The 12,504-nt window shown below is 35.5% G+C and overlaps 1 protein-coding gene across 1 annotated transcript in view; it reads left to right on the top strand.

Moving 5' to 3' along the window:
• ADAMTSL1 (ADAMTS-like 1) overlaps positions 1-12,504 on the top strand; it is a 441,112-nt gene that overhangs the window by 191,816 nt on the left and 236,792 nt on the right. Inside the window, exons 8-9 of the mRNA XM_011930366.1 lie at positions 1,214-1,325; positions 5,512-5,650. Coding sequence (XP_011785756.1) covers positions 1,214-1,325; positions 5,512-5,650 — 251 coding nt within the window. The remainder of the gene's footprint in view (positions 1-1,213; positions 1,326-5,511; positions 5,651-12,504) is intronic.

The following is a 12,504-nucleotide window of genomic DNA, read 5'->3' as shown; positions in this document are numbered from 1 at the left end:
CTCCAAAAACTGATGTAGAGTTTAGCATCCATCAATTTTTCTTGGCCCTGTTTCTTCAATATTCTTATTTTCCCCCTGCATCCTAGATGTTTAATCCACTTGTTAAATTAAGTAGCACAGAAATAGGACTGTCTTTAAAATAATCTGAAGGTCAAATCCATCAATGTATCCTACATTACAGGCAATTAAGAAAATGGTAAGACTTAAAAACACTTAAAAAAGACTTGGGGCAGGTGGTTCAGTTGGACTCTGATACTTCTCTAATTGTTGTAATGTAGAGTAAGAAGTAATCCTCTCAATTGTCCTTGGAACCTCCTTATAGTAAGTAGTCCAAACCTTGTCCAACAGTCTAAATGTTGTATCATTCTGTCTTCATGAAATTGTTGACATAAGGTACTTTTTCCTTCTCTTCAGTTTGAGTATGTTTTCTCAACCTTGTGCTCTTAAGAACCATTAAAGACTTGTCTCACATACTCACATACCCCCTTAAAAAAAAAAAAGAAGAAGTTGTAATTTCCATTAAGCACCAGTTTTATTTAAAAGTAAATAAATTGTTTTTAAGTAAATAATTGTTTGTATAACATAAATTTGTGTTTTTCAGTTTTATTCTTAAACTATCAACATTTGAATTACCTAGTTCTCTAGGCATGGGCCCAGAAATTTGCATTTTAGCAAGCATCTAGTTGGTAACTTTGCACACTCAAATACGTGAATCACTAAATTGACAAGAAGCCCAGTATGTGTCTCTGAATGGGCAGTGTTATTTAATTCTTCAACTCTTCTTTTTTCTTAACCAAAACCAGTAAATTTTCTGCAGTATATAATTTTCTTAGAACAAATTGTCTATTTCTGAATGTACATTTTAAAATCCACATAATTTTATCTATTACACCAAAGAGGTTGGAAATAAAGGACAGAAAAGGAATACCAGCTTGGATTAAGATGATAGTGAAATCACAAATTAAGATATTGCTCTCCCTTGTTCTGTGGCAACAGAACTGAGAAGATAATGATAGTGAAAGCTCACGCAAGGACCATTCACTGGTGAAATGGTAGGATAAATGATACTGCCATTGCCATTTCTCCCCCGATGCAGTCCCTCACACAGCCTAAAACCATCAACACTACCATATACTCTTGTTCGAAGCTGCAAGGGACCACAAAGCACCGCACTGTCACGTTACTTCTTTTACTTTCCTGTTGACTCCTGCAGATTCGTAACTCGGGCTCCAGTGACAGTACAGTCCAGTTCATCTTCTATCAACCCATCATCCACCGATGGAGGGAGACGGATTTCTTTCCTTGCTCGGCAACCTGTGGAGGAGGTAATGGTGTTCACTTAGTCTAGAAACTGTTGGCTTCTGTGAGGAAATACGTGGGTTATATAAGAGTAGAGTTACTTCAGCCTGGAAGAAACTTTGTACTGTGATGGACTAGATCCTTTCTTCTGAGCAGAGTGGAATCTCGAGGCCCTCTTGTAAGGCAGATACCTCCGCCAAGATGCCAAAGACATTTTCTGTATGTAGAGGAGTCCCACTAGAGGAAATAGTCTTTTTTTTTTTTTTTTTTTTTGTGAGACGGAGTCTCACTCTGTCTCCCAGGCTGGAGTGCAGTGGCGCGGTCTCGGTTCACTGCAAGCTCCGCCTCCCAGGTTCACGCCATTCTCCTGCCTCAGCCTCTCGAGTAGCTGGGACTACAGGCGCCCGCAACTACGCCCGGCTAATTTTTTGTATTTTTGGTAGAGACGGGGTTTCACTGTGTTAGCCAGGATGGTCTCGATCTGCTGACCTCGTGATCCGTCTGCCTCGGCCTCCCAAAATGCTGGGATTACAGGCATGAGCCACTGCACCCAACCAAGGAAACAGTCTTTACTTCTCTCCTTGATTTTGTAGAAGGTCACAGCTAGAAATATTCTAATTTGGCAGCAGTTTGGTACTGAAGCAGGCAGGTCCATTCACTTACATGTAAACTACTCATGTGATTGAAGTAAAGTCATCTATTCAGCTACCAATTAAAGAGTGTCTATCAGGCTTACTTAATTAGAGAAAATAGTTTGCTACCAGGAAAAAAAAATCTTTGCATTTTAGACTTAGGCTCAGTTATTTTCCAACTCCACCCCATCATCCATGCAGTAAAAGAAATGCCATTTGCTTTATTTATTCATTAAAATGCATCTCTCCTGAAAAGTCACAAAATAAACTCCCGTCTCTCTCCATCATATTTGTAACACGAACAGTATTTTGTGTTACTAGAAAAGGCATTTGTGTTACCACAGAAGGTTTTTTTCCTCATTTTCTGCTCATCATAATTATAGTGTTTACATAATAATTGCATTGAATTATTTCCCTATAATTTATTTAGACATTTCCCTACAGCAAATCATTTAGTTCCTTTAACTTTTATGCTTTGATAAGGCAATGAATAACTTAATACCTAAGTATTTTTCTCCTTTCAAATTATTTTCTTGGTGTAAATACTCAGGAGTGAGATTATTAGATCAAGGAATTTCAGAATTTTTATGGCTATTGGCACACATTACCAAATTCTTTCCAGAAGGATAACAATCAGTGTGTGAATATTTTAGATTCATTGCCAACTGAGTCAGTATTTGTGGATTATCGTTTTTCTAAGTTTTTCTAATGTAATGGATATAAAATTGTATGTCTGTTCTTTTGAAAATTAGCACATCAAATAAATTCTAGCTCATAGAAACCAGTTAATTGGCTGACTTTAGCTAATCCACAGAAGTATCACTAGATTAATTTGACAAGATATAAAAGGATAGTACCTCAAAATGGAGATAAATGATTACCCATAAATTTTTGGAAAACGTTGTATGATGTAATTCATCTTTACCTATGTTTTTCTATCTGCACAATGTAAACAAACCACTGAAAAATGTGGTTCTATGGAGCAAAGTTGGATTTTAGCTTGAAAGAAGTCAGTAGAAGTGCCATGAAGTACTTTTACTCAGTTGATAAAAAACTGTCAATTCAACATTTTAAGCATTTCGATAGAATGAGTGTTTCTACTTGTTCTGTCTGTCAGGAATAGAAAATCATTTAGCTAGCCAGACGCAGTGGATCACGCCTGTAATCCCAGCACTTTGGGAAGCCAAGGCAGAAGGATGGCTTGAGGCCAGGAGTTCAAGACCAGCCTGGCCAACATGGTGAAATCCCATCTCTACTAAAAATACAAAAAGTTGCTGGTGTAGTGGTGCGAGCCTGTAATCCCAGCTACTTGGGAGGCTGAGACATGAGAATCGCTTGAAACCAGGAGGCAGAGGTTGCAGTGAGCCAAGATCATGCCTCTGCACTCTAACCTGGGTGACAGAGCAAGACTCTATCGCAAAAAAAAAAAAAAAAAAAGAAAATTGCTTTGTTTAAAAATGAACTGTCAATTACTTTGATGTTCCATGGGAATACATTATTTTGATATAATTACTAATGACTAGCATAGGAAATAGTTTCAAGGAAGAAATCTAAGGTTTTCTTTTTTCTTTTGTAAAAATGAAAACCATGCTTTGTGAGAAATAGCACTTCAATTATATGCACACATACAGCTGCTATTAGAGTATGATGTCAGCAACCTTGATAATAGTTCACTACATAATAAAAACATTGATGTTAGATTCACATATATCTTACTTGTTTGGGCCTCGTTTTCCTCACATCAAAATGAAGAAGTAGAACTATCAGTGATTTTCAGATGTTTCTGGGTATCAAACCTTGCTTCAAAGGAAACCTTAATTATGAAGCCAGGATAAAAGGAAGACTGTTCTGAGTGAAGATGTGAGGGATGTGGAGACCAGCCGTCCTTCCACTTTATTTTGAAATTTACTGAACTTTCCAGTTTGAAAATTACTGAAGAAATGATCTCTAAGTTGTCTTCTCTGTTTCTGGTTCCAGATTCAACTGGTTGGACATTTTGCTTAGTGTAAAAATTGCTACTCCAAATACCATATGAAACTTTAGAAAACATGATTTTCTGATGATTTTAGTCATTTCCTTCATTTTTGCTCTAACCCTTCATTTTATCCATGCTATAATAGCTTCAAAGCAACAGGTTTAGGCTGACAAATTTTGATTTTGAAAAATAATCATCTCAGATTAATAATTTACTGTGTTGTTCCTGTATTTTACTATGTGATAAATTCTGTCCCTGTGTAGAAATTATTATCTGGAAAATTATAAAATGATTAGCCTGTTGTAAAATTAGATGCTTTTTGAGTACAACGTGATTGAAAAGTAAAAGTACATTTACTTACTTAAAATGTCATTTTGCTACTTCATTTTTTTATAAAACAAATATTAGATGGAAAAAGTGTTCTTATCCATTGCTTTCATTACTTTTCATGCTTTTCATCTTTATAGTCAAATTTTAAAAGGCCTTTTTTTAGGGTCTTTAATGAACAATTAATTTTTGTGGGTGGTCTGAGAACACAGCCTTAAGCCAGGAAATCTGGCTCATAAACCTCCTTCTGATTTCCTAAAATCTTTTGCAAGTCCCTTAATGATTTAAATCTTGCTTCCTAATATATATTTAGCAATAACAGCGCTCAACCCACCTGCTAGGGATAATATATTTGGCAGATTAATTAGGGTAAGAATGATATAAACAGCCTAATTTTTAAAAATTCTCTGTGTACATTTATTTTTCACCCCAAGAATCTAAGTCTTGATTACCACCCTACCAGAAATCCACAGGACAATGAAAAGGCAGGTAGGAAAGATAAAACATATGAAGAGAATTAACTATTACTCAACAATACTTTTTTTTAAGAGAGGCTTCTTTAAACAATGACAATTTGTGGGTGGAGGCTAAGAAATATTCGCTAGAGACTTTTTAAAGAGAATGACAGAAGATTTTGAATATAACAAAAATGGAACAGTAACAGGGAGGTATTTTTATTAATTCTGCAGGGAAACAGGATTTGTGATGTCCACTGTTGGAATCTCAGTGGTCCATTTACTCAACCCACTCAGGTTAAATTTTAGCAAAAGTAATGTTCCCAGGCAGCTGGTGGGACCTGATCCTGTGCTGGCCCTTCATGTGCAAGGGGAGCAATGTGGGATTTATTTTATTTATTTAGGAGTTTATTCTCCCTAGTTCCCCAGGTACTAAGGAGGCTATTTAGCATTCTTGTATAAGATGGTTGATAAATACTGATGATCTTTTTTGGATATAGAATTCTGCATTATATTTTTAGATCATATAAAAGAAATAACAAGAACAGTTCTTACCACAGTCTTATTATCTGGCTGGGCTGTTAAGTAGTTCAAGCCTAATTATATAATGTACTTATTAAGATTTGAGTGGATTACTTGAGAAAAGCACAGTACTTGAGGTCTGCAAAAATTAATGAGCCTTCCAATTATGTGTCTTTTTTTCCTGGAAATGACTAAGGCATTGGGGAATAATTTCCATTGATATGAGCTGGCCAAAATGCATAAAGAAATACATTGCATTGGCATGTACGTTTAAACTTGCCTGGATGGTTTGATACTACAGGTTATCAGCTGACATCGGCTGAGTGCTATGATCTGAGGAGCAACCGCGTGGTTGCTGACCAATACTGTCACTATTATCCAGAGAACATCAAACCCAAACCCAAGCTTCAAGAGTGCAACTTGGATCCTTGTCCAGCCAGGTCAGTCAAATTTGCTAGTTCATTTGTCATAAACGTAACTCAAGTTCCAAACAGGTTTCTTAAATTAAAATGAAATATTTTAATTGAAAATAAAATGAAATGAAACATAAATAGCGTTGCTGTCCAGTGTCCATTACTGATCATGTATTAGTACCCATGCTTCCTGCTCTTGCTGCTATGTGAGGCCATCTCAGAGTCTACAGATTTTCCTTTTATAAAGCAGCAGGTGACATGCTCTTCAGAGTCATTTTCTCGTCTGATTTCCTTTCCTTGTGGTTCCTTGTTTCTTTCCTTAACAAGGTCCAGGCCAATGGAGCATTCAACGTTCTTAACCAATGTGATGACACAACGTTCTCAGGATTTTATCTCTGTTCCCGATCAGGGACATGATCAGAGCAGACTATATTTCAGGGCTACAGCTGATCCCTTCTAGCCTGTCCACACTGATTTATATAGAGTCAAAACCAGCCTTAGAACAGTTCTGTTGCCTTTGAACATACTCAGTCTTTGCTAAAGAGAAAACAGAGCTTATTCCCAGTAGTCAGATTCTTAAAATGTCTTTTAAATTAGAAGCTTTAAGCAGGCACTTGACACTTTCACACATGATTATTTGCTTTTTGGAATCCACAGTTAGCCCTCAGATTATTTGCAGGGTCAAGAATCTGCCTGATGAATGAAATATCTCAGGTGATGAGTAGTCATGGAAGTGCAGGTCAAGAATCTTTTCATGTGTGTAACATTTGCCTTTGCAGTCACAACACTTGCTGGTGGTTCTCTTTAGTATAGCGTCGCTTACTCATCCTCAGCTTATGAGAGAGAATATAAGAAAAGCCTTCCCCTACAAAAGCAATCAGGAATACCAAAAGACAAAGATTCATTTTCAAACTCCTTGGATTTTTGAGAAATATCCCAGTGTTATTTTTTAAAATCACAGTATACTAATGATGTATGCATAAAAAGAAAGCTTCAACTCATTAAAATATGACTTGGGCAATGTTGATGCAAATCATTCTATTTTGAGGTTATAAGCAATGCAACTTTAGTTTTTGTTTTCTGCTGTTAATTTCTTAAGGTGTTTATTCCTGTACTCTTCTATCTTTACATTTATGAATGCTAAGTTCTGCATGTGATATGAAATTGCTGTTATTAATTAATTCACAGGAACCATATTCCCTACCTCATAAAAGTGAACTCAGAATAACAGGTTTTCATTAAAGGAACAAAAAGAATAGATATTTTATAACTGTAAAATTTAGGTGAAGTTTAATTTAGCATCATATTACATCAGAAAATTATATATTAAAAATTGGATACAATATAAAAACTGAATAAGGTGTTGAAATTGTGCTTGGATTTCTTTATTTTGGAAATCTTAAGGGTTTGAAATTTTTTAGCCAAGATAGTTATAACCCATGCAATTTGATTTCAGTTTAAAATTATTCTACTTATACATTTTTTATATATAACTGTAATAGGAAGACCCGTGTGTGAAAGGCACAGTTATACTAATTTAGTCAGCCCTAGAGAGACCTTGAAAGTCTTTTACACATTTCCATGAAACTTTGTACGTATATTTCTAGGAGAAATGACAGTTTCACTTCCCACAACTCCATAAAGCTTTTTTCCACTAGGAAAAAAAAATGTCAGTTGAGAGATGGCCATGGAAGAGAGTTATGTGAAATAAAAGCATTTTGTTAACAATTTGAAGTAAATGTTTATCATAATGTTTACTCAGTCTTTCTCGCCTCTGATTTTTACCCACTGTTGTCTGCTGGAGAAACTTTTTGGCCTATTTCTTACTACCCAAAGCAAAAGGCCATTCTACAGTGAAAGAAGTCTGCCTGTGCAATTTCTACCTTTTCTATGTCCCGTGTTATTTTAAAACATTTAATACAGCACATGAATAAATGTTGGGACAGGTGGCTATTTAAAAAAGAAAGACACAAAGAAAGATAAGTGAGAAAAGGAAAAAGAAAAAATAGGCAAATGTCCGGAAGCTGCTTTTTTTGTTGAAGAAGTAATTAGACAAAGCTGAGAAAATGAAGACTTAGCAGTAGAAAGATCTAAGGGACAGCTGCTTCAGAAAATATAAGTATGCAACTCTGAGGTTAAGATACTTCAGAAATTGCCATGAAATTCATTGAACTCTTTTGCATTCTAAGAAATTCTAAGAAATGCAATTTCTGAATTCTAAGAAAGTGCAAAGTGATGGTCTAAGCAAAGTAGATAGAAGAGACTCCATAAAACAGATCTGCTCTTCCATCAGCCACTGCAGAATCAAACCCTCAGGAAACTGTTTTTTCACTCAGATTTAATGGTCTAATAGTAAAATCAAGAGCGAACAATGACATTCCACCAACACTTTTGTGTCCAAATTTAGAAATTCCCAAAAGGGAAAACCAATATTCTTGGTATAAAATCACATATTTTTAATTTCAAAAGAAATTTATCATATCTAGCTACTGAGATATTTATTCATTTTTCCTGAATCACACTAGGATTTATACCTATTATAGTATTTAAAAGTAGACTCACTTGTAGTAAGAAAAGAGAAGGAAAAAAATAAAAAAATTTTTTTAAATTAAAAAGCAAAGTCCCAGTTAGATAGCCAACTTTATTCCCTATCAAGGCTTGCAAGTGTCATTAACAGCAAAAACCGCATCAAACAATTAGGTCTACAACCTTATATTTATTATTTTACCCTTCTGGGCTTCCATTTTCCCACCCACAAAATGGGAAGAGAGGGTCATTTGTTGTCAAATTAGTGGTTTTCAAACTGTGCCCACAGAGCCTGTTGTTCCACAGTTTTTTAAATTAAATTTTGTTTTATGTATTTTAAAGTTTTTTTAAATAATAATTCACAAAAAATATATTCAAACATGTTAAACTAATGTTAACTGATTCACACTAAGTTAAATTATAAAAATTATAACAATTTTAAGTGTTATACTACAAAAGTACATGCTTTTCCCCTCGTGATTGAGTTCCTCAGTTATGTCTAGTTGAAAAAATAACTACCCTAAGATTGCAAGGTAAGCTGTAAAAACAGTTTTCATTACCAAACACTCTCTGTGATAATAAGAATTTTCTTATTACTACATATCTAAAACCAAAACAAAGAAGAAATAAACTAGACATGGCCACCAGTAGCCATAATCCCTGATATCTACTTTTTGTGTTTACCAAAATAGCTTCCCTATTCTCATTATTTTGCTTTATAATAGGTAAACATTATACATTGAACTAATCAACTAAAATCATAAATATCATCAGCGTTGGAACTATATATGTTGGTCTTTTACACAATATAAAGCCTCCCAATGACCAGGATGTTTCTAGTCACTGCATGTGATTGTATCCATGCTCCCTTCCAACTTCAAACTCAATGACTATAAATATCAGTCATTATTTTAGTTTTAGGAAGTTTACAACAGCTTCCTAAATACATGAACAACTGCTAGGAATTGTCTGAAATCAACAGAGAACGCAACCAGTGGCATGGAGGGGTCTCAGGAATATCTCACTCCACACATCTGTCTATTTTTTGTTTCTCATTCTCTTTTCCTTTTGTTCCCACCATCTTATTTCTTTACTTTCCCATCTCATGTTTTGTTCCTCCTTCTTACACTCACTGACAACATCCACTGGCTTCCATGGTGGTGGATTAGTTCATCTACTAGTTTTTGAGACTGGAGAGATTGTTGCCATCTCACCTATACTCTTCAAAATAATTTTTATGTTTTCATGGCTTTTTTGCTGATTCTAAGTGCTAACTTAGAAATGTTGATAAGTTAAAAGACTTTAATGAAAACAATGAACTCACTAATAATCCCCAGTGCCTGCAGAGAACCTCTGTTAATGCTTTTGCTGTATTTCTTTCCAGTCTTGTCTATAGCTCATAACATAATTGAGATCATACTTTATACAGTAGATACTTGGCATTGAATAATTTGGCATTCTTGGTTTTCATTCTTCTAAAAGCAAGCCTGAATATCCGTGACACATAGTAACTCAACATTGTGCTGAGGTAGGAATTTAAGTCCACTGGACTCTAAGACCAACAGTTGAGCCTTGCTGGCTGCCCAGCAGTTTCATCCCAAGAAGGCTTTGTTGCTCTCTGCTGGTGTCATTTACACAGTCATTTTTCTGAAGTGATAAAACACTTTGTTTCCTGGCCAAAAGTTGTCTCAAACAGGGAGCCAAAATTTAATTCTTATAAGGGAAGTGACGAGAAAGTAAAGTATAAAGATCTAATGACTTTTAGCTAAAATTAATAAGGTTTTTCATTAGTGACTCAGAGCTATGACATCACTAAGCCCATCATATGCTCTGTACACAGTGTATTACATGTTCTACTGGTAGTCCCAATGGGCATTCCCAGAAGTCCAGGGACATACCCCTCCTGCATGTGAGGGGTCTAGCACATGTTTATTTTCTGCTTCATACATTTCACACTATGTTCTGTGTACTTTCCCATGTGACTAAGACATTTAGGATCTAGTCAAATGTAAAAATCCTCTCTTGTGCCTACCGTGGTATAATCAAAGCTTCTGTCTTACACCGGGGGAGATTTTTTTGGAATTTGTGCAATGATGTGTGGGATTTTTACCTCTTGGGTGAAAGGTCAGGTCCATCATGTGGCCAGAAAGCCTCAAAGTATAAGCCCTGTGGTTCAGCAACAACTAGAAAGGGATAGCATGAATTCAGCTAATAAACACCTTGACGTTTTCAAAGCAGCTTTAGATGTAAAATATACAGCATTTAGCCTTACATATCTTAGTCTGTGAGACAGTGAGACAGTTAAGGCTGTCTGGAGGAATTTGTGCAAGTTACTGTTTGTGAGACAATCAGAGAACCACCTTTGCAGATTTTTTTTTTTTTTTTTTGGGCACAGACCTTTAGTTTTCCCTCCAAGGCAGTAATGAAGGGGGCTTAAATTGGCAAGAGATGGACAAGTGAAAAAAGCTCTCACTCATCACACTATCACGGCCACAATTATTAGCAAACAAATCTGTTTCTAGCTGAAACTGCATCCAGATTCCCCGTTCCCTCAAGGAATTCAGAGCAACAGTCCTAAGCAAATGCCCAAACTTGTATACACCAAGTGGCAATTCTTGGCAAGTTCAAGTGAACTTTTTTTTTTTTTTTTTTTTTTGGTCCAGCTCCATTTAGTTTCACAGTAAATTGCAGCAATTATCTCTGGCCAGGAACCAAAAAAAAAAAAAAGTCTCAATTAAACTCTAATGCAACTATAAAGAAATACTCTGCATTCGAACAAGTGGTATGTGTAGTAGGCATGTAAAATCCTGATTCTCACACTAACTTGGTGACCAACTAGTCAATGGCAATATAGCCTGATGTTTAAGAGTGGGACCTTTGGCATAAAACGTCCTTGCTTGAGATCCTGGCTCTGTCACTTACTAGTAGAGTAGCCTTTGGCAAATTCCTTATTCCCACTAAGCCTCAGATTTTTCATCCTGTGAAGTGAGGATAATAACAATACTTACCTCATAAAGCTGTCATGAGGAATACATGGCATAATACATTTAAAGAGCTTAGCACAGTGCCTGACTCATGATAAGCACTCAATAAATGTTAGCTGCAGCAGCTATAATGACTAAGATCATGGTTATGATGATGCTGATGTTAGCTCAGAGAAACTCCTCAGCTCTCTAGAAATCAACTTTCTCATCTGTAAAAGGAAAAGATGGAACTCTAGAATTCTATATGGGTCTAGAAAGATGGTTCTCTATTGTGGTTTTAACACCAGGAGCTATAAGTCCTAGGAAAATCTGATCTTGAGAGTAAATCACATTTATCAGATGTTTTAAATATAATGACCACAAGAAATTAAGATAATTGGCAACTCCTGAGGTCTCAGTTCACAAGTGTCTGATAACCTCTACTTTACCAGCTGTGAGATATTGCCATTTAATTTACATGGGATTTAGGCCAGGTATGTCTCCAGAAAAAACTCAGTGTAGGGACAAGAAAATGGTTGACTTATTTAGCAATTACAGTATAATAAAATGTTTTCTTAATTATAGAGTCTTTTAGTTTTACTACAGTAAGTAAATGATTTAGAAAAGTAACAACTTCTTACCTTTTGATGAACCTCATTTAAGTATACTATTTTGTGCAGTAATGAGTAAACAATAAGAAAAAAATACCCATAAAATCTCATTTCCACATTCATGTATTATTCATAATGAGATAAATGAAGCAAAGTTAGGGTGCTTCTTAGAATGCATGATCATACCCTTCCCATGCTTATAGATACACCACACATCAGCAGACAATTACATAATCAACTATAACTCAATTATCTGGGAAATTCAATTTTCTGCAAAGCTGGATCATCCCTAATAGTAATATCACTTCTTATGGTACACTTTAAAGCTTTTAAAAGTGTAATTATTTGTGTAATTCTTTTAATTGGCCTGTGAGTTAATAGAGTAGGTATTGTTACCATCCTCATTTTTAACTTCAATCCATCCGTTTGTAGCCAAAAGACTTTACTAGCTAAGTAACTTCTTCTCTAGGCCTGAGTTTTGCCATCTGTAAAATAAATATAATATTCCTGTCAGAGAGTAACTGTGAGAATTAATGAGATAACATATGTAAAGTCCTTAGTAAGGTGTCAAGCACTCACTAAACATCAGCTATCATGATTGAATTGAGAAACAGACTGGTAAAACAACTTGCCCAATGTCACTTCTGTTTGAAGTTTATAAGGTGCCTTCACATCCATTATCTTATTTAGTTTTACAGTCCCTAGGTTAGCGGGTCAGGGGTTGTCACCTATATTTTACAGATGAAAAAAACTGAAGCTCAGAGAGGTTAAGTATTAGGGC

The sequence above is a fragment of the Colobus angolensis genome, unplaced genomic scaffold, assembly GCF_000951035.1.
Source record: "Colobus angolensis palliatus isolate OR3802 unplaced genomic scaffold, Cang.pa_1.0 Scaffold86, whole genome shotgun sequence".
Lineage (NCBI taxonomy): Eukaryota > Metazoa > Chordata > Mammalia > Primates > Cercopithecidae > Colobus > Colobus angolensis.
Note: the sequence above shows the minus strand (reverse complement) of the source record. Positions and strands in the feature narration are given on the sequence as shown.